Source organism: Cynocephalus volans, chromosome 10 (assembly GCF_027409185.1).
Source record: "Cynocephalus volans isolate mCynVol1 chromosome 10, mCynVol1.pri, whole genome shotgun sequence".
Taxonomy (NCBI): Eukaryota; Metazoa; Chordata; class Mammalia; order Dermoptera; family Cynocephalidae; genus Cynocephalus; species Cynocephalus volans.
Genome location: NC_084469.1, coordinates 356,097 through 378,292, shown reverse-complemented (window position 1 = coordinate 378,292; position 22,196 = coordinate 356,097). Strand labels below are relative to the sequence as shown.

General features: G+C 47.0%; 2 protein-coding genes across 3 annotated transcripts; one reads left to right on the top strand and one right to left on the bottom strand.

Annotated features, from left to right (window-relative positions):
* Positions 1-4,421: 4,421 nt before the first annotated feature.
* LOC134388311 (tubulin gamma-1 chain-like) lies at positions 4,422-9,342 on the bottom strand. 2 transcript variants are annotated; one of them, XM_063111249.1, is made up of 11 exons: positions 9,294-9,342; positions 8,876-8,988; positions 8,504-8,671; positions 7,407-7,502; positions 6,888-6,967; positions 6,309-6,435; positions 5,987-6,073; positions 5,716-5,865; positions 5,111-5,263; positions 4,867-5,028; positions 4,422-4,679 (listed from the first exon to the last, which is right to left on the bottom strand). In XM_063111249.1, exons 1-11 carry the CDS (start codon positions 9,340-9,342, stop codon positions 4,482-4,484), a joined length of 1,383 nt encoding a protein of 460 aa, XP_062967319.1. In that variant the 3' UTR covers positions 4,422-4,481. The 2 variants fall into 2 exon arrangements, with proteins under 2 accessions (XP_062967319.1, XP_062967320.1); XM_063111250.1 differs by having other exon boundaries at positions 7,434-7,502.
* A 322-nt stretch (positions 9,343-9,664) lies between these two features.
* LOC134387026 (reticulophagy regulator 3-like) lies at positions 9,665-12,756 on the top strand. Its single transcript, XM_063109225.1, has 2 exons — positions 9,665-9,972; positions 12,694-12,756. Exons 1-2 carry the CDS (start codon positions 9,734-9,736, stop codon positions 12,698-12,700), a joined length of 246 nt encoding a protein of 81 aa, XP_062965295.1. The 5' UTR covers positions 9,665-9,733; the 3' UTR covers positions 12,701-12,756.
* The last annotated feature ends 9,440 nt before the right edge of the window (positions 12,757-22,196 follow it).

Below are 22,196 nucleotides of genomic sequence, written 5' to 3'. Positions count from 1 at the left end.
TCATGCTTGAGAAAGTGCATCATGCAGGGTAAAATGCTGTACAGATGGCAACAATGCTACTTCCCCTCTCCAATAAAATTGGGAGCCTCTTTAAGTTGGGTTCATTAGGAAGCTTAGTGATGGGCAACTCGGTCTCTGTTTTTAATAAAAGCTTGCTTAATTTATGAACAAATGTCTACCAGGCCTTAATTCAGCCCTAATCCCTCATACATACTGCTTCAAGATTTTCCAGTCATTCTCTGTGGTGTTCTTTAATTTGGGGTGACCAACTGTCCTAATTTTCCTATGACTGAGGGAATGTGGGCATTTCATTTTTAAAACCAAATCTGAGGGGTTTCTCAGGAGTCAAAGTTTCAGTGCTAAAACCAGAATGAGTTGGTCCCCTATTAATAACTCAGTAATGGATTTGAGGGTTGGAGGGAAGAATTGCTACCTCCAGCTTCCATGGCCAGCATCACTAAGATAATAATGCCAGTGAGATATGAGGAGGACATTTCCAACTGGGTCTCATGGGTTGTTGGACTCTAACTGCCGGGGCCTGTAGCTTTGCAAGAAACTTGATTCTACCTCTTACACTGTGGTTATTTGGCCCTGTGGAATTTAATTAAAACTTGTAAATGATGAGTTGGTTAACCAGAATGTCGATTGAAAATGTTTCGTTACTTTTCTAGGGCAGCCCCTTCCCTGCTTAAGATGCCTGAGAGGGAATGGAAAGGGAGCAAGTGTTGGAGATGGGCATTGCTGGACAGTGTACTGTATGTTGGATTGTAACTGACTCTCCACTGAGTGCCCAATTCTAGGGAGATCTAGAATGTTTGCAAACTGGCAGAGACCATGGATAAGGCTTACTAGACTGACCCACCAAACACTTTGTCCAGTGTGTGTGCCCACTGTGCTTGTCACCTCTTTACCTCATCTCAATATGCTTCCCAAAGTTGCGATCCGTAAGTTTCAGATTCCTTCACACAACTCTGTTTTTGGTTATGTGCTTCCTGCTACAGATTTGTCTCATGCATGTTCGAGAGTCCCTGGGGTCACATGACAATGGAGTGTTCTGGGAACATTACCTTTAAATGGCTAATTTCCTCTTATTCCTTTAGTCAAGAAGAAGTTCCTGTTCCAGGCTTGAGCATTCTGCTTTCTCTCCAACTTTTCCACAGCAACGCTTGTCTCTCAGCAGGGACAGTTATCTCTGTGGCTTGTAGTTTCTCAGACCACAGGGACTTTTCAATACCAGCACCACCTGCTGCCCTGATTCCCAGAGGCTTCCTTCCCTTTCCACCTGGCCTCCCACTGCCCTCTAGTTGACACACTTTGGGTTTTGCTGCTGGCCAAGAACAGGGAGGGGCTGCACTGGTGTGGGGTGATGGTTGATCTGGAAATAGCCTTGTGGGAGGGACCTGGTTCTGAAGTTGGCATTGAAGTGTGAGTCTGTTCTTACAATGCCTGGTGCTCAGCAGTCAGAAAAAGGAGACATCTTTGCGGATCCATTTCTCCCTCCCAGGGTATTTATTCACCCCTCTGGGTTGGTGACTGTAGTACTATCTAGACATGGCTTTTACTCTGGACTACCTGGGTATTTCTTCCTGCCTGGGACTCTACATTCTGCCTAACAGAATCTTGCAAAGGAGGACCTGCTTGTGGCCTGGAAGTGGGCCAGCTGGCCATTAATATGTACCAGCCTCTCTACATTTGCCAGCTCATGACCCCCCACTCATCACTAGCTATTCCTGCACATGCCCCAAGTGAAGAAAGGTTGGTCATCAGGGGCGGGGGCAGTTAAGGGAGAGAACTGAGACCAGGTACCCAGTGGTGCAGAAGGAGGAAGTGAAGCTGAGAAGGGACCAGGTGTACACTGGTTTTTGCTGAAGTCATCTTCCTCCCTACTGAGAGAACAGGCAGCTGGTTGATACCAACGAGGCTGGCTCTCCCTGAGTCAGCCCCCTGCAGACACTGGCAACTGATAGTGACAGCCTGGCTGCTTTGACTGCAATGGTGACAGGCTTGTGGCCTCCCTGCCATCCCTCAGGCAACCCAGGGCCTGGCTTCTGACTGCCTGTCTGTGCATCAGTCCTACAAGGATCCCCTCTGTTCATAGGGGTCTGACCTGTATAGTGCTCACTCTGTTCACATGCAGAGCTTTATTAAAGATAAATGGTTCATGGGAGGAAAAGTATATCCCCAGGCCAATAGTGAGCAAGTATGCTCTAATGTAAAAAGGGGGGGGGATCTCAATTTGCCCAAAGTTCCTCAGTACTCTTCAGCCCCAGTAAGAGTGGCAGAAACTTTCTTGGGCTGGTGTTTCACCCTTGTGCTGAGCTCTGCCAGCCCCAATCCTTCTGATCCACTCAGCCTGACCCTCTGGTTTTGACCCCAGACATCCTGAGGGCAGGCAGAAGTTGCCAATTACCCTGACTTGGGTGATGGGGACACTTTGTAAGTATATTTAGGCCAGTTGAGGCAGGCAGAAGTTGCCAATTACCCTGACTTGGGTGATGGGGACACTTTGTAAGTATATTTAGGCCAGTTGAGGCTGACACCCCTTACCCCCACTCCAAGGATACAATCTACCCTCTCTACACAGGTATTCAACGTGCCACAACCTCTGACAATCATGAGCTCATCCAGGGACTCCAAAAGTCCTCAGAAATAGGATGATTCTACACCAGCCTATAAACTATCACAAAAGGCAGGACCGTGCAATGGTTAGGAACACAGATACCAGTCAGTCAAACCAGGGTTTGAATCTAAGTCTGTTGGCCTCAGTTTCCTCATTTATAAAATGAGATTAATAATAATGTCTACCACTTCGTAAGGTTGTCATGAGGATTAAACAAAAGAATGTACTTATCACAGTGTATGCATGCATATTAGCCATCACTGTAATCCTCACCTTTAGGGTATATAAGACCCTAATGGGGCCCGGACAATCCACCACAGACTAAGAAGAAGCTGCTTTGCCCTTTCGATCCTGAAGATTTAGGCTCCTAAATCAAGTACTTCCCTACAGTCTTTGACCAGAAGTGGAAGTCGCTGTCCTTTAAATAACTGGAGACCATCTGAGAACAGAAATATGGTGCCTTAGCTGTGGAAAAACTTTTGACCCTGCTTGCAGTCCAGGTTTTCAATTTGGCCTCTTGAAGAAACAGAGCACACCCGGGACACTAGGCAGGAACAGAGGGCAGCATTCCCCGCCTGGAAGCAGGCAAGGAGCATGCCAAAAACACCACTTCCACATGGACGGCCCACCACAGCCACGGCTGCTGCAAAAGTGGCTCAACACAACAGTAGCCAGAGCCACCATGCAGGCAGCCCACCAGACACTCAACTGCAGTGACACAAGGAGAGTCACCAGCAAAAACCAGAAAAAGAGGAGGACATTTCTCTCCTCAAAGCCCACTCCAGCATAATAGAAGCAACTGCTCTACCACGCCCCTGCTTTTCTTTCTTTCTTTCTTTTTTTTTTTAAGATGACCGGTAAGGGGATCTTAACCCTTGACTTGGTGTTGTCAGCACCACGCTCAGCCCGTGAGCGAACCGGCCATCCCTACATATAGGATCCGAACCCATGGCCTTGGTGTTATCAGCACCGCACTCTCCCGAGTGAGCCACGGGCCAGCCCCTTGCTTTTATTTCTGATCTTAGTAATTTCTGTCTTCTCTCTTTTTTTCTTGGTCAGTCTAGATAAAGGTTTGCAAACTTTGTTATTCTTTTCTAAGAATCATAAATAAATAAACAAACAAACATACATACATTATATGGAAACAATAAAATAAAAGAATAAATTTGTCCTCTTGACTTGATGTTCCTAGACTCCAGCTGCCTGAAACTAGTGGATCTCCTGGACTGTCTTTCCAGCACCACCCTGTTTGCAAGAAGCTTAAAGGTAGCCGGTCTGATTCCATTGCTTGCCCAGGGCCTAGTGGTAGGGGTGGTGGCCTCAGGCCCACAGGTTTTGTAATCAACAGGACTCTCTGATGTGGGAACATGAAACGGGTGGAATGTTCACCTAATATAGTGACTTGTGAGAGGCAACTGGGATCCAAAGGGGGCCAGACAGAGAACAAGGTAATATCTGTGGGCCTATTCACCCTGGAAAGGAATTTCAGGTAGGTCAAACCCCACCTGTGTTCTCCAAAATTAGGCAGAAGGAAAATCTGGGGGAGACCGTTTGCTCAGAGTTGAAGATGCTAGAAATGGGGAGGGACTCCATCAGAGTGATGGGAAAAGAACAGGCATCCCCTTGCCCGGTTTCTAAAGCCTTCAAAGAGACCAGTGACTTCATTTATGTCCACTGCTTTATTAAAGATAGTCTCATAAGAGGAGAAGTAAACATGTCCCCAGGCCAACAGAGAATGTGTGTACGTGTGTGTATGAGAAAGAGACGTGTGAGGTCCCTGATCTGTGCTCTGAGCGGGTGGTCAGTCAGATGGGGCCTGGCCCAACCAATAAGGCAGATGAGGGTCCTTGTCCTGGGGGACTCACTGCTCCTGGGTGCCCCAGGAGATGTAGTCTGGCCGTGTGGCTGCATGGTACTCATCAATGAGTTGCTGCACAATCTCCCTGGACGTGTCCATCTCATTAAAGTTGTCCTTGAACATGTCCTCCTTGCGGAACTGCTCCAGGAATGCCTCCCGCTTCCTCAGCTTGTCGTACTGACGACAGGTCCTTTCAAAGAGCTTGGGGTAAACAGAAAGCAAGGGTGACAAAGAATTTTGAGAAACAATGTGGCCCAGAGAGCCAGGAAATCAAGGCTGGGCTGTACTACAGCAAAAAAGCTGGAAGCAGGGGCAACTGGGATGGAGAGAGGTGAGTCACAATCAGGAAACCAATTAGGGGAAAAAAGGTGCAAACTACGAGACTCACCGAGGAGATGCTGGTGTGGTTGGCCATCATCAGACCGCTAACACGGTGGGCTGAGGGCAGGTAGGGAGACTTCCTGGACAGGGCCACCTGGATGCTGGCTGGGCCCCAGGGGATGAAATTGGCCAACTTCCGTTCCCGGATCCTCTGCAGGCTCTTGTGGACCTGGGGTGGCACAGGAGTGGTGATGGTAGCCTCTCCTCTAGCCCTGCAGGTTCAGGGGGTAGAACTGAGGGGCCTCACCCACCTGGGTGGGGTCCACCTCTCCCTGGATGATGTTGAGGATGGCAATGTAGCAGTGGTTGGTCTGGCGGTCCCGGCCTGTGGACACCATCACGTTCTTGGGCTGTAGCAGCCGCCTCATGACATCTAGGACCGTGGTCTTCCTTACGCTAGCCACCTGATGGGACAGTGGGTCACAGGGACCAGGCCAGCACTCAGGGCACAGTCCATTGATTCATGGACAGAGAACAGCGGTCAACACATGTTCCCATCAGACTCGGGGTAGGAGGGTCTCTGTGGGGAATGTCTTTAGATTCAGGTCTGTACTGAGTCTCTGCCACAGGATTACGGTCTTCGCCCTCCTCCGCTCAGCAAACTCGTGCCCTTGTGCAGTAGCAAAACCCAACTCCATACAACCCAAGCCCTGCAGGAGCCAAAGGCAGAGGGAAGACAGGAAGATGGGAAGACAGAGAGCATGTCAGCAAGAAAGCTGTAGATCTGTGCCTGAGCGCAGAGCCTCTGGGAGCTGCAGAGGGCAGCTCCTGGGGTAGTGGGGGGAAGAGAGAGACTAGGTTGGGGCCTGCCAGGTCCAGGGCCAGCCTGGCCTGGGCCACTGAGGGTTGCTCTTACTGACTGGTCCGTGGTGAGGGGGGTGTAGCCGGTCATGAGGAAGTGGAGCCGGGGTGTGGGAATGAGCGAGGCAATGAGGCCGATGAGGTCGTTGTTCATGTATCCAGGGTAGCGCAGGGTGGTCGTGCTGGCCGACATGATGGTGGACACCTGGGGGCCGGGGTGTCACTTCATAGGCTTTGGCCTGGATGAGCCTCCCTTCCCCAGATGGCCCTCCAGCAAGGAGGGTGTCCAGTCCAAAGGAGTCCAGGAGTGGGTAGTGGGTGCTCACCAGCTGGTTGATCTGGGAGAAGGACGGGTTCTGGATGTGCAGGCGGTCTGTGGCGATCCGGTTCAGGGCTGTGTTGTCCAGCACCACCTGGGGGGACAAAAGAGGGTGGCAGATTTATGGGAACAGTGAAAATAGGAAACCCGCCTGAACTTAGGCTCTGAAGCTTAATTTCCTTTGAGCCTCATGGCCAGAGAGTCCCATCTAAAAGGGACTTGCACAGGCCTCTGGCAAAGGAGGGCTCAGAATGGGCTTTTTAAATGCATGAAGATGAATAAGTCGACAGGGACACTGGGAGTGGGGAAAGGTAGCATCCAGGACTCACCACACAGTCTGCGTTCTGGGTCAGCCTCTTGAGCGTGAGGAGTGAGTTGTAAGGTTGTACCACCACGTCGCTCATCTCATCCTGGTTGGGAAACACTGAGTACGTCTGCACCAGCTTCTTGGGGTACCTGGTGGGGGTTGGGAGAAAAAGATCAGGGCAACAGACTGGAGCTTGGTGAACATGAGGTTCCCCAACACCTGTCTGGAAAGCAGCTAAATCTGGAAGGGGAAATTGGGTGGGTCACAGGATCAGTAGAGAAGGGAAACTTGACTTTTGGAACTCTGTAACCCCCAAGGGAGAAGGGCAGAGAGACATCTTAGGATCTAGAGTTCCAGCTCCTAATCTGGCCACACTCCCTGGACCTTCGTACCTGGCCCAGATCCTAGGCTCCAATTCCCACCACTAGGAGTGTGATTGGGTTCTCAGTTGTTGTAACTTCACTTTCTTCACTATAGGAGAGACTAGAAGGGCTCTTTCCTACTCCAGCACATAGGGATGTTTATCTGCAGGGCCTCCCAGTCACTTGGGAAACCAAGTTGGAGGACATGTCTCCTCCTAGTCCCCCAAACACAGACTTACCTGTCATTCAGCCGTTCTAAGAGATAGGAGCCCAGGCCAGAGCCTGTCCCCCCAGCGATGGAGTGACACAGCACAAAGCCCTGCATGGAGAATGGGCAACAGTGTCCAGGTATCTAGTAGCAGAATTTCAAACTGGACTCACCCCCCACAATTTCTTTTTTTTTAAAAGATGACTGGTAAGGGGATCTTAACCCTTGACTTGGTGTTGTCAACACCATGCTCTCCCAAGTGAGCTAACCAACCATCCCTATTAGGGATCGGAACCCGCAGCCTTGGTGTTATCAGCGCCACACTCTACCAAGTGAGCCACAGGCTGGCCCTTCACCCCACAATTTCTTGGACTCCTATCTTACTGAGCCCTTCCTTCCCCTACGGTCCTTTTACATGTACAGCTTAGGAGACTCTGCCTTGTCTCCAGCAAGGCCCAGTAGCTTCTGTACAGTGCAAAGGGTACATGGGTGGGTCTTGTGCTGAATAGATAGCTTCTAAAGGGTGTTGCCAAGACTTCCCTATGTCGGCTCCCACCAGCATTCCTGGGACACTTACCTCTAGACTGTCACTACCATCTGCCTCCCGATCTATGATGTCAAAAATGTCTTCGTGGATCTTCTCTCCCTGTACAGACAGACATGGGGGGTGGTCAGAGTGGGATAGGACCATGTGATGAGGGTCCTGACCTCAGAATAGCCACCCTTGATTCTCCTTATAGCACCTGAAAGTACTTTTTTGTAGCATAGGTGCCCTGCCTTTTATTTTTAAAAGATGACCGGTAAGGGGATTTTAACCCTTGACTTGGTGTTGTCAGCACCACACTCTCCCAGTGAGCTAACCGGCCATCCCTATACAGGGATCCGAACCCTTGGCCTTGGTGTCGTCAGCACCACTCTCTCCCGAGTGAGCCATGGGCCGGCCCCTGCCCTGCTTTTAATCTACATTGAGAGGCAGTACAGCACAGTGGTTAAAAGCAAGCACTCTATACCCAGACTACCTGGGTTCATACATTAGCTGCAGCCCATTTAGCTGAGTGCCTCTGGGCACGTTACTTGATTTCTCTATGCCTGTTTCCGCTTCTGTACAATGAAGGTAATAATAGAGGTCCACAGACCCTTATCTAAAATCCTTGGAGCCAGTTATGTTTTGTAATTCAAAATATTTCAGATTTTAGAAAGATAATATGGTACATATATGTATATTAAATAAAACCCCAGAGGAGATCTGAGGTGCATTAATCAAATACATTAATATTTCTGTAATGAAAGGTATGAGTAATAACAATAAAATGGACAGAAACTCTAAAATAGTCTGTCTCCATTGAGATTTGGTTTTGCTGCTCTTTTGGCTTCAGAGCTTTTTGGATTCTGGAAAGGCAGATAAGAGGCTGTGAACCTGTAGTACCTCCGAGGTTTAAATAAGTTAACACATGTAAAGCACTTAGAATAGCCTGGCACACAGCACCAGCTAGTGCAGGTTCTTAATATTATGTAGTTAACTCCCTGCAGCCATGTCTCTCTCCTTCCAGCTCTCATACATCCTGATCTGGTTTCATCTCTCTGAGAAGTCACAGGGCCTGCGGCCACACAGGGACTTGTGGGCCCTGCCAGGGAATAGCAAATGACCTGGGAGAATCCACTGGCCCAGTTGTTGCCAGCTCCTCCTCCATGCTCGGACAGGTAGATGTTCTCTGGGTTGTACAGCTTGGCATAGGGGGAGTTGAGGATGGAGTGGATCACCCGGGGCTCCAGGTCCAGCAACACGGCCCGGGGGATGTAGTGCTCATCGTCCGCCTGTCAAGGGGAGTCCAGGAAGGGGCCCAATCGGCTAGGACCTGCCCAGTCCTCAGTCCTCCCAACACTGGCTCCTGCCGGCCCTCCCTCCTCAAGCCAGCCGCCTGGCCCTTTTGCCCAGCGGATTTCCCAGTACCAGGCCGCTGCCCTTCCCTTCAGGGCCCCCCGGGCCACGGCCGGCCCTGGACAAGTCGCTGGGGGCACCTGGTAGTAAAAGACGTCCTTGCGGTCAGTGCCCTCGGTGGCGAATTCCTCCACGATGCCCTCGGGGCTGATACCATGTTCGGCGCACAGTTGTTTCCAGAACTCGAACCCAACTAGGGGGAGGAGGCGGGTGGGGGAGAAAGAAGATATCTGGACCTCGGCAGGTTCCAATTAGGAACTGGGGGGCGGAGCGCCTGGGTCCAGGAAAAAGAAGTGAAGCCCCAGGACTCGCTCCTGTATGCCAGCGACTGGGTAAGGAAGGACCCCTCGGGTTGGGCAACTGGACACTGGGTCACGGATGTCCCGCCTTTCGGAGAACTACAATTCTGGGAAGGACAGATGGAGTCCAGGATCTCACAGCGAGAGCCCATTGAATCTAAGGAACCCGGCTAAGTGGAGGGGCCGGAGGTTCGCTCACTCTGATTGCCGCACTGGCCCAACTGTAGGGTGATGATTTCCCTCGGCATCGCTCCTCAGGCTCGGGCGTTGAAGCTGCTCCCGCCAGCAACGCCGTCGCAAGCCTGCCCGCTCGCTGTAAGACGCAGGCGCCAAATAATCCGCTCCACCCACGAGCTTTCTCCTCTCCAATGAGAACTGGGTTCTGGCAATGGCACTTCCTTATTTATTTGGCTTCAGTCATACAGATTGCGCGTGCGCGGCTCCAGCCCGGGCTCCTCGCTCCGGCGCCGGGTACATTCTTTGGCGCCGCGTCCTTCCCCTTCTCTGGGTGGACACGTGCTTGAGCCTGTGCGCAAGCGCACTGTGGGAGAGGAGGCCTCCTCCGCCGGACCACGCATCTGCGCAGTTGGTGTTATTGTGACTGGCGGCGGCCCCGGATGTCGTGGCTGCTGGGGGGAGATGGCGGAGGCTGAGAGGGTGGCCGCGGCCCCAGGCCCTGCTTTAGGGTCGACTTTCAGGGGCCGCCGAGCCATGTCAGGCTCCTGGGAGCGGGCCCAGCAGGTTGAAGCGGCGCAGCGGGCCCTGGTGGAGGTGCTGGGGCCTTACGAGCCTCTGCTGAGTCGGGTGCAGGCAGCCCTGGTGTGGGAGCGGCCAGCCAGGAGCGCCGTGTGGTGCCTGGGGCTGAACGCGGCTTTCTGGTGAGAGAACTGGACCCGCGGCAACCGTCCGAGTCGTGGATTCGTCAGGTTTCTCTAGGGCTCTACCTCTCGCCTGCTCTGTTTTCTTAGCTGCAGTGGCTCCTTCCTGTACCTGCCTAATTTTGCCTCACCTCCTTCCTCCATCCTGCCTCCAGGCTTTGGCACCCCAGTTCTTCCCAGGGCCTTCCAGCTGTCTTCCCTGCTTCACCTGCGCCCGCACCCACGTCCCGCACATCTGTGGGCAGGAGCTTCTGGTAACATCTTGAGCCGCTCTCAGTGAGCGAGAGCCCCTCTTTTTAGCCAGGGAAAGCTGTGTCCCTTTAAGGCAATTACCTTCCTTTTCTTGCCTGCCCAAGTGTGGTTTGAAGACTCCCTTCGGAGATTTTAGTAGTTACTGTTGGAGTGGAGGCGTGAGATGTTGAAAAGGTATCCATAGGTGTGATAAGAAAACAAGCTTGAGCGATTAGCATGAATTAGCATGTTAAGTAACCTCTCGATCAGTCAAGGAAGTTTGTGAAGTCTTGAGTGTCAGTGTGAGCCACCAAAGCAGCAACTTGAAAAATTATAAGCTTTTAAAGAACAGTTATGAAATAGATTGTGAGATTTCACCCTTTTCAAAGCCTCCATTGCCACTCCTCCCTGTTCCAAAGAATTAGGCATCCATAGCCACAGTTTATAGGCAAGGATATTGACGATGTCTAATAGTGTGTGCTCCTGAACTGGAAAAGTGGCACTATAAATACGCTTTAAGTATCTGTATGTGTCATGCTCTGTGAAAATGGAACTGCTGCTCCTGTCAGTTGTCATCATCTAAAGTGCACGTAGGTCTTCAGAGGATCTACCAAGCTTAGTTAGTTTGGATTTATTCATAACAGGGGAAGTTCCAAGGAAATTGACTTGTAGGGGGCTTCTACAGCTGAATGAAATGAGACTATTCTGGATAAACCTGAAACAACAAAGTATGTGGGTTTTTTTGTTTTTTTTAATGTGTCTTTGCCAAAAATAGCTTTTCTATTAAAATTCTTGGTTTTAAAATCAAAACACACATTATCCTTTGTCTGAAAGATTTTCATTTTGCTGGAGAAGAACAAATGTTCCAAGTTCATTGACCGGAAGATAGTGTTCAGTTATTAAGTTAATCCTCTCCAAGTTTGACGGACAGCTGGGTTAAAGGTGTCAGAGCAGTCTCTGGCCTTTGTTGCTTCCAAAGTCTTTAGCAAACTTGATGATAAACTTTCCTACTACATTCTTCACTCATTTTTGATAGTGCTTCTTCTGTGACCCCCAGGTTTCAACTTCTCTCTCATTGCTCTGTCAGAAACCCTTAACCTCACTCAGGAGCGTTTATCCAGTCAAAACTTCATTTCCCACAGTCAGATTTGTACCCCTAGTAAGAAGGTTGGTCCTCATTAAGCCAGTTTGTATCAAAGGATGACTGGCTGATGGAAAAAAAAAAACTTTATCAGGGCTTAAATGAATATTAAACCAAACATTTATTAATGCAAATGATTTGCTAGCACGTATGTTGTTATTTTTGAGGAGGGACCTTTCACATGCCCCTTGCCTGAGAGAGATGTTTGAAGCAGAATGTGGGGTCATGGTCTACACATAAGGAGCTGCTGTGACTGGGACACATCTTGAAATGTTACAGTTAGTTTTAATTTGCTGGTCTCCAACAGTGTTCACTTAAGCTTATTAATATGCTGTTTAAGACTCTCACTCAGAACCCCCTTTTGTACTCTGGGTCTCTTAAGGCATTGTCGTGATTGGTTATCTCTGGCATTTCCTGGTAGCTTGCCTGCTGTGTATCCAGAACACAGTTACTCTTTTTACATTCCCATCACACCAAGGAGGTGGGGGAGAGATATAAGAAAATGAGGGTGTGACTCATAAGACTGAAAGAACAGTTGAATGTGCCATTTATGGAGAGGACTGATACCTATGAAGGGTACAGACAGTGTTAATACCCCAGAGAATAGAGTATTCTGGCAGTGGAGTTCATAGAATTGTTTGGGGGAAATGAGCTTCCTTGGAAGGTAGTTTGAGGTTTAAAGTGAAAATTAGGCTTCACATTCCAGTACTGTCATAAATTGAGTATGAGTGTTGACATTTCACTTAGGAATGTTGAAGAGTGACTGTTTAGTTCTCAGATATTTTAAATGTTTAGGAAAGGGAGGAAGATCATTAGTTCAGGTCAGAAAAATCAAATCTGAAATACTTAATTTTTCTTTCATTACTTGTTTTGAATAATGGCACATTATTAACTGAAGTGTTTTATGCATTTTGAGGTATTAGAAGATTGAATAGGGGTACAAAAAAATCATCAGAATTCAGTGTTCTGTATTCTCCGTCACAGTTTTTCTGTACCTGTGAATGTGCCCTCTTACATCTTAAAAAACAAACAAACAAAAAACGTAAGAGAGAGATAAATGTAGGTACCTTGTCACTGTAGTATTTCAGGGCTTTCACTTTTTTTTTTTTTTTTCAGGTTCCAGAGAAATTCTGGTAGCCATATCAGAGATCTTCCAGCTTAGATTTCTTCTGGTCACTGATCTGTTATTATCTCTAGGATAATAATAGGAATGTCAAGCCTTCCCTTCCAATAGCCTGTATTTTCATTAGCCTCAATACTATCTGTAAATGAGAGGCAACAAGAGTATATCCTGACAGGATCAGAAAAGAGCAAGTTCGAGTAACTTTTTGGTTTGATTCATACTATAGGAGATAAGGGGAGGGTAAATGAGCCCTGGAAATGTGTGTGAACTCCCTCCCAGCTCTCTCCTCCACTCCTCCTTCTACGAAGAGTACATGGTTCACAGAGGGCTAGATGACTGCTGAGCTCCTTTCCAGTGTTTATGCTTCTGAGATTCTAGGTGGGTGGTCTTTGAATTAGGGATATTGATTTAAGAGTAGTCCACGAGCTGATTTCCTTTTGAGGTCTCTGTTGGGATCTGCTTTAACAGTCACTAGTCTGAGTCAACCGTATTATACTTTTGGGGGTTATTGTGGAATCTTTTTTTTCACACACACAAAAAAAGTGTTCCCTCCCTCCCCCACCCCCCCAAAATAAAAAGACCTGAGAAATGATTCAGGGTAGACAGCAATTCTGACTTCAAAGGTTAGAATTTGAGCAAAAAACAATAGTGAGGAACAAGAAACAAAAGGGAGGACCTATGTAAGTAGAGACACTTGTTCTGTGAAAAAAAATCTACACATCAAATTTCAAATGAAATTTATTGAGCAGTGTTTCTAATGATAGTCTTTGAAGGGTTTTTCTTGTTGATTTTCGTAGCCAGAAAGACTTCCAAGGATGCCTTCACTTACTTTGCCTCTCTTTGCCTTCAGTATTCCATCTGTCCTAATTGTAAAGTTGGGTGGTTTCTCTCCATTAGCAGTTAGCTGGTTTCATTTCTGCTTTTGTGCAAGCAACAACTATCATTACATTATACAGTTTGGGTTAATTTTTTCCTTCTAATTTGCCAGTAACTGGCTCATTAAACAGACTGTCACAAGTACTATACAATAATGGGCTTTTTGTCCCTATAGGATGGGATGCTTTGTTCTGAAGTGCCACTGAGACAAGCCTACTCTGTAATAACAAAGGGACCTAGAAGTAGTATCTTCTTTGATTGAAAATAGAAATGTGGTCATTCCTTTATTTATAATTATAGCAAGCTCTAATTTACCTGTACTAATAATGAGTATCCACATTATAGTTAATCTCCAAAAGATTATGTTGCCTCTGGGATTTCTCATTATCTTTGTGAACACCAGTTTTCTATTCCAAGGGATATTTTATTTAGACTTGTAATTAGATTTTAGCCCCTGACAAACCATATGGACAGTTTACAAAAGGAAAAAAAAACAGAAACAATGAATATATAAAATTTCAATCACTAGTAATAAAAAAATTCAAATATAAATGGCAATGGGTTACTAATTTCTGCTTATTAAGTTTTTAAAAATGATAATACTTAATTCTGGGGTAAATACGGAAAAATAGGCATATAGCTGATAGGAACATAAATGGGACATCCTTTCTGGAAGGTAATTTGCCAACATATATTAAGCTACTTAAAAAGTGAATACCTTTTCTAGGGCTGGAGGAAATGGGGAGTAATTGCTAATGGGTATTGGTTTCTTTTAGGGTAATAAAAATGTTGTAAAATTATATAATGGTGATAGTTGCACAACTCTGTGAATGTACTAAAAACTGTTGAATTAGACTATTTATTTATTTATTTTTGTTTGTTTTTGTTTTTGAATTAGACAATTTAGAAAGGTGAATTTTATGTTATGCAAACTGTATCTAAATAAGCTGTTATTAAAAAAAGTTAATGCCTTTTGACCCAGTAATTCCACTTAAAGTGGTTAATTACAGACAAGGACAAAGATTTATGCTCAGTGATCTATAGCTCAGCTTTTCTTTGTTACATCAACAATTGGAGGGCTAGCAGTTTAGCTCAGTTGGTTAGGGTGCGGTGTTATAACACCAGGGTCAAGAGTTTGGATCCCTGTACTGACCAGCAACCAAGAAAAAAAGAAGGAAACAGTTTAATTAGGGAAAGGTTTAAAAGACTAGTGGTATATATGTATACTGCAGTTATTTTAAACCTTTTAATGCTTTTCTGGTTGTATGGGAAAACATGTCTATGTATTACCAAGTGAAAAAAGGTTTTTAAACCAGGTATGCCATATACTTCCACAGTGTTTTTATATGTGAATTATTATTATTATTTTTTTTTAAAGATGACCGGTAAGCGGATCTTAACCCTTGATTTGGTGTTGTCAGTACCACGCTCTCCCAAGTGAGCTAACCAGCCATCCCCATATAGGGATCCGAACCTGTGGCCTTGGTGTTATCAGCCACACTCTCCCAAGTGAGCCACGGGCTGGCCCTATGTGAATATTTTTTTAAATGAAGGAAATAATCTCTGTTCACATTTTACAGCATGTGTATGGATGATGAATCATTTTTTAAACTTTATTACAGAAAATTTAAAACATATACATAAGTAGACAGAATAATATTTTGTCCCACCATGCAGTCAGCTTCAAATTTTATCTATCCATGTCTGATTTTGTGTCTTCTGTATCCCAGTTCTTTTCTACCTCTTGTTTTGAGGCAAATCCTGTGTGTCATATCATTTAATCTGTAGGTATTTCTGCATGTGTTTCTGAAAAATAGACTTAAAAAAAACACTACCATTATTACTTGAAAAAATTAATGATTCTACTCAGTGTTCAAACGTGCACTCTTATAAATATTATAAATGATACTTTGTTTTTATAAAAAAGTTTGGGTTAGGATTCAAGTAAAGTCCATGTATTGGGATTCTGCTGTGTTTTGTTGAAGAAACCCTTTTGTCATGTAAAGTGTCCTACAGACTGGATTTTGCTGACTGCATCCCTGTGGCTTAGCATGTCCCCGTGTTCTCTGTATTCCTGTAAATTGGTAGTTGGATCAAGGCTTGATCAGATTCAGGTTCACAAAATTTTATTTTGTCAAAGCTATTTGACAGATAGTAATGTACTAGTTTTATTTTACTTTCTTCTTTAGCTATTATATTTTCTAAACTTTCTCCAATAAACATGCTTGCCTTTGAAATAAAAAATAAATATCATTAAGAAAAAATAGACTGTGAGCCAACAATGGATAGAAGAAGTAATGGGCTATGGCAGTCCCCAAATTGACTGTATTTGTGGTTGTTTTACTAAATTGGAAAGTTCTCAGGTTGATTATAGTGGCTGGGCAATGTTTTATGTGTCGTCTTATCAAACTTCTACACTGTTACATCTGCTTATGAATTTTTTGGCTTCCTTGAATAGACATTACAGGACTAAACTAACCCAGAGGAATCCTCCCTTATTTTCTCCTATCCCTTACCTATATTAATCTCAAAAGTACTTTATCTTTGATTGTTTTATCATTGCATATAGTTGCAGAGGTTTTTTTTACTGGTGGACTTCCGAGTTACTTATATAAAATGGCACATCTGATGTGATCTCATATCTAACACACATCAATCTGAGATTGCTATTATCTCTTTAGGAATTTTGTATTGAGGGCTGGCAGGAAAGGAGGACTTATCAATATTTTTTGGTATTTGATAGTCAGACCCCTAAGTAATTGTCTAGTTACCTTGGAAGAAGCAACTCTGGTTTTTTGAGGTGATCTTTCCATTAAGTTTTTATCTCTTTGGAAGAAACTATTTTCTCAAGAAATGTTATTTTATACCACACAGAAAAACTCTTCTTCCTCTGAAGTTCTTGCAGCAGCTTGTTCAAGAAAAGGATACATCTGGGCCTAAAATTGATTTATGAACCAGGATTAATCTTGTTCAGGAAGATGCTCACAATTTTAGCTATCATGACCCAGAAAGTACACCCTGATTAAAACTCTTCACTGGCTTACCTTCATCTGCAGGATAAAATCCCAATACCCTTTATCATAAAAAGCCCTTTATGATCTGACTCCTGCTTCTCTTTCCATACTGATCCCCTTCCTCTGTTCTTTATATTTCATTTCTATCAAACTGCTTAAAATCCCTTAAATATAACTTGCTAGCTTGCTCTTCTCCCTATCTGAATGTCCTCTCTCTTCCCCACACCCTTTGGCCCTGTTTTCTTACTGTTTATCTTTCAAATCCCAGTTTAGATGTCCTCCTCTTTGTCATTATTACCTTGTCATGTTAAATTGTAAACACCCCTCCCACACACACGCACACAGAAATACACTTGAGAGTTAGGTTCATGTCTTATTCTTTTCTGTAACTGGGCTGCTTACCACAAGGCCTGGGCATATAAAGGCATTCAATAAATGTTCATTGAATTGAGTTGAAGTATAGTTTATGAGAATGAAAGGTGAGGGTTATAATAGGCTACCAAAATAGTCCACATCTTGGAGAAACAGTATTTTTATTGCCATCATCTTTGGAAAACCAACTTTCTTAGGAGAGCTTAATATCCTTTCCCTTCACCAATTTCTATTTGTGTTAGTGATCGTGCTCGGGGAAGGGTAGATTGCAGGCAGTCTGGATTGCCTCCCTAGACAGCTCTTTTGAGTACTCAGGGGAAAGCAGCAGTCGCACCACTTGCTGCTGTTGGGATGGGGAAGCAGCAGGGCTGGGGCGCAAGAAACTCTAGAGCCCTTATCCTTCCTTGGCCGTGTTAAATTTGCAGTTGGCTGTACAGGGATTGAAGGGTATGACTTTGTGGTCCTCTGTTCTCTGTGTGGACAGGTGCTTGGGAAGGGCAGGGTGTATGTGACTCACTGGCTAGGGGAGGCAGACCAAAGCCCCCACCTCCTTCTTCCTTTGCTCACCACACAGTCTGCGTTCTGGGTCAGCCTCTTGAGCATGAGGAGTGAGTTGTAGGGCTGGACCATCACGTCGCTCGTGTCTTCCTGGTAGGGAAACACCGAGTACGTGTGCACCAGCTTCTTGGGGTACCTGAGGGTGAGAAAGGGGGAAAAGGGGAGGGCACACAGCGAATTGGAAGGGCCCCCATCACCGCCCATCTCTGTACATCGAGGTACATCAATGCGCATCTGCCCATTTTCTAGGGAAAACAGGGACCAATCTTTTCCAAGTGCCACCAATCTCTTATGCAAAAGTGGTGAGGACAGAACTGAGTCTTCAGAACCAAAAAAGATAAGCCTCAAGCATGAAAATCTGTAGATCCCTTCCCTTCCCTAAGTAAATCCCCTGTTCCCCAAGTTATTTCTTCCAAGATGTTCCTTGGGTAGGTCTGTCCGTAAGACCCAAAAGGGGGTAGTGGCAGACTTTCCAGCTCAAGAGGAAAAAGTGACTAAAAGGAAAGACATTACCCAGGGAACCAGGGTTAATGCCATCTTCCCAAACACAGGCTTACCTGTCATTCAGTCTCTCCAGGAGGTAGGAGCCCAGGCCAGAACCTGTTCCCCCAGCAATGGAGTGACACAGCACAAAGCCCTGTGTGTATACAGGAAGAAACTAACTCAGTTTCTCTAACAGTACTCTCACAACTCGCTTCTGACACTAGATGTGTGTGGGGGGGGTTTCTCCACACAACAAGCAAGCAACCAATTCTGCAACAGACACCAGCTGGATGTCCTCTGATTCAGTTCAATTCTGGCACTATCTCTAGAGTGTCCCCAACGCACGATGGTTTGACTCACAAGTTTTCAATTTCATGGTGGGTTTATTGGGACACAACCCAATGTGTTTTGACTTGGGATATTTTTAAATTATAATGGGTTTTTCCAGGATGAAACCCCACTGTAAGTCAAAAAGCATCTGTACCTGAAGATAGCGTCAGATCCCACAGGTTGAAGGCTCAGTCCCAAAAGACTGCCCTCCACTTCCGATGGCAACTGCAAGTGGCATGTGCCTCTGACAAATGGCTATAAAACAAAAAGCTATGGGGTTCTGCTCTAGAGTGGCAACAGTGTCCCAGGGTAGAGTTCCTTGTGCTGAAAAGAGATATTCTCCAGAACCAAAAAGCTATGGAGTTCCCATTACACCCTCCTAGGGTCCAATTAATTTGCTAGAATGAAGGGCCGGCCCGTGGCTCACTCGGGAGAGTGCGGTGCTGATAGCCCCAAGGCCACGTGTTCGGATCCTATATAGGGAGGGCCGGTTGGCTCACTGGCTGAGTGTGGTGCTGACAACACCAAGCCAAGGGTTAAGATCCCCTTACCGGTCATCTTTAAAAAAAAAAAATTGCTAGAATGACTCACAGAACTCAGGAAAACACTGATGTTTATTGGTGAATTATAAAGGACATTTTAAAGCATATAAATAAACACCAGGTGAAGAAATACATACTGTGAGGTCTGTATGGGTCCCAGTGCAGGAGCTTCCATCCCCATGGAGGTGGGGTGGCCACCCTCCTGGCATGTAGATGTTCACTTTCCTGGAAGCCCCCTGAACTCAGCCCCTTTGGGGTTTTATGGAGGCTACATTACTTAGGCATGATTGATTAAGTCATTGGCCATTGGAGGTCAATTTAACCCCTCCACCTCCTCAGAGGTGGGGGTGGAGCTGTGAATTCCAACTCTTACAGCACAGGGTTGGTTTCCTTGGCAACCAGTTCCCCATCACATCACCTGTTCAGGCCACCTCCTGCTTTTTCCCCAGCACTCTTCAGTCTCCCCCACCCCTATAGGGAGAACCTCACCTCTAGACTGTCACTTCCATCTGCTTCTCGGTCTATAATGTCAAAGATGTCTTCATGGATTTTCTCACCCTGTATAGTGACATGGGAAGGGAGGGTCAGGTCAAAGGTTCTGTAGAGTGTCTCTTCTCAGCGCCAAGAGCTCTACCCTGGGACATGGTTGCCACCCTGAAGCAGAGCCTCAGATGTAGCCCTCAACTCCAAAATACTACTTTGCAAATGATTTGCTCGAAACTTGCATAAACCTCTCCCTGGCTGTCCCTCTGGTCAGGGTATCTCTTTGACTCATTTATTTTCAATCTGATCTGGTCAAATTCACAGATTGCTTGAGCCTGGGGCAGGAGTTCCCAAGGGTCTCTGGAATGGTTCCCTGGACACCTGAGAGAATCCACTGGCCCAGTTGTTGCCAGCTCCTCCTCCATGCTCGGACAGGTAGATGTTCTCTGGGTTGTACAGCTTGGCATAGGGGGAGTTGAGGATGGAGTGGATCACCCGGGGCTCCAGGTCCAGCAACACCGCCCGGGGGATGTAGTGCTCATCGTCCGCCTGTCAAGGGGAGTCCGGGAAGGGGCCCAATTGGCTAGGACCTGCCCAGTCCTCAGTCCTCCCAACACTGGCTCCTGCCGGCCCTCCCTCCTCAAGCGAGCCGCCTGGCACTTTTGCCCAGCGGATTTCCCAATACCAGGCCGCTGCCCTTCCCTTCAGGGACCCCGGGCCACGGCCGGCCCTGGACAAGTCGCTGGGGGCACCTGGTAGTAAAAGACGTCCTTGCGGTCAGTGCCCTCGGTGGCGAATTCCTCCACGATGCCCTCGGGGCTGATACCATGTTCGGCGCACAGTTGTTTCCAGAACTCGAACCCAACTGGGAGAGAGGGGGAGACACCTGAGTCTACTTGAGTCCTAAGGCCTGAGGAGCCCAGCTGTAGGCTCAGAGGCTGTCACACTCAAGGGTGGACCCAAGACACCTGGGTCTCTGAGCCATCACAGCCCAGGGCTGAGGCACAGCTCTCGGTCTGGGTCATCATACGCAGTAGGGCAGGAGACTCATGGAAGGGAAAGAGGGACTAGTGGATGCCGAGCTCTTGGGTAGGACCGGGAAGAGGCAGACCCAGAGACCGGAGGGGCTCAGGGCTCGCTTGCTCACTCTGGTTGCCGCACTGGCCCAGCTGCAGCGTGATGATCTCCCGGGGCATTGCTCTTCAGACGTGGGCACGCCAGCCCCGGCCCTGCGGGAGTCACGACTGAGACGGAGGCCTGGCAGCCGGGCGCGCAGGACGTGGGGAGCGCGCGCTCTCTCCGTCTTTTGACGCGCGTGCTCGGTTTGCGCGTGTGCTGTGTCGGCCTCCACTAGGCCAACAGGCCAGGGAGCCCAACCTGGGAATCATTTTATCCCACAGCAGTGGCGGCTGGAATTCAGCAAAGGCGCAGAATGAGGCCACGCCCCATCCTGGCCACCGCTCCGCGCCTGCGTGGTGAGATGGCGGGGGCCGCAGGGTCGCAACCTGTGGGGGCGGGGAGGGGCGGGGCTAGGGAGAGAGGGAGGGGCGGGGCTGGGGAGGGAGGGGCGGGGCTGGGGAGGGAGGGGCGGGGTTGGGGAGGGAGGGGCGGGGCTGGGGAGGGAGGGGCGGGGGCGAGGTCGATGAGCTGGACCAGGTGTACGGGGTCACCTGAGCGGCTCTGCTAGGTTGAGGGCCTGGATTTAAGCCAACTTTATTCTTTTAAATTTCTATTTTTGTTTATTGCGTTACAATATGAGTATACATAAAATTTACGGCTTTAACCATTTGTTGTAAGTATACAGTTGCATGATTTTACATGCGGTGGCATTGTTCTGTACCATCTCCACCATCCATCTCCAGAACTGTTTCACCTTTCCAAAGTGAAACTCTGTGCCCATTAAACAGTGACTTCCCATTCCCTCCTCCCCCAGCCCCTGGCAATGAGCATTCTATTTTCTGTCTCTATGAATCTGACTGCTCTAGATCCCTTACATAGGCAGCATCATCATAAAGTATTTGTCCTTTTGTGTCTGGCTTCTTTCACTTAGCATACTGTCTTCAGGATTCCTCCATTTTGTTTATCAATTCATCCCTTAATGGACACGGGTTGCTTCCACCTTCTGGCTATTGTGGATGATGCTGCTTTGAACATGGGTGTGCAATTATCTGTTTGAGTCCCTGCTTTCAATTCTTTTGGATAGATACCCAGAAGTAGTAGACATGGTAATTCTGTTTTGTTTTGGTTTGGTTTTTTTCCCTGGCAGGCTGGTGTGGGGATGCAAATCCTTAAACCCTTGAGGTTGGGATTATTAGCACCACACTCTAACCAAGTGAGCTAACTGGCCAGCCCGGGTTGTTTGTTTTTTTTTTTTTTTCCAGCTGACAGGTTTGGTGATCTGAACCCTTGACCTTGGTATTATCACACCATGCTCTAACCAACTGAGCTAACTGGCCAGCCCTCTAATTTTCTGAGGAATCTCCATACTGTTTAACACAGCAGCTGCACCATTTTACATTCCCACCAGCAATGGACAAGGGTTCTGTTCCATAAAATTTATAGGTTTGGACTGAGCTCCTGCACTAGGCCCAACAGACCAAACTAAAATGGAGTCACTCCTGCTAATGTTCCATATCACCAAGCCAAAACCAAATTGTTTATCTGACTTTCTCAGGAATCAGGAGAGTTAGTAGCCAGATCTCTAAATATACCAGTTTTAGCCATCAAGGTAAGGAAATTCCCTCTGCTTTAGCCTTTTCAAGAAAAGTAACTTTGAAACAACCAATCTGTCTTTTGTCTTCTGTTTCTACTTCTTCCATCCCTTTTCTGTCTATAAATTCAACCTCCTGTGCTCAGCTCATTGGAACAGTCATTCTACTTTATAGAACGAGGTGTTGCCCAGTTCTAGAATAACAAATACAGTAAAAGCCAATTAAGAACTCTAAACTTGGGCTAGCTGGTTAACTCAGTTGGTTAGAGTGTGGTGCTGATAACACTACGTTCCAGGCTTCGATCCCTGTACCAACTAGTCACACACACACACACACACACACACACACACACACACACAC

Bases quoted from the DNA above. Each gene is read 5' to 3' on its own strand.
- LOC134388311 (XM_063111249.1), bottom strand. From the start codon at position 9,342: ATGCCGAGGGAAATCATCACCCTACAGTTGGGCCAGTGCGGCAATCAG. The intron at 5,866-5,986 runs GTGAGCACCCAC...CCCGGCCCCCAG, and splicing joins TCTCCCAGATCAACCAGCTG to GTGTCCACCATCATGTCGGC. The intron at 5,264-5,715 runs GTAAGAGCAACC...CTGTCCCATCAG, and splicing joins CCCTCACCACGGACCAGTCA to GTGGCTAGCGTAAGGAAGAC.
- LOC134387026 (XM_063109225.1), top strand. From the start codon at position 9,734: ATGGCGGAGGCTGAGAGGGTGGCCGCGGCCCCAGGCCCTGCTTTAGGG.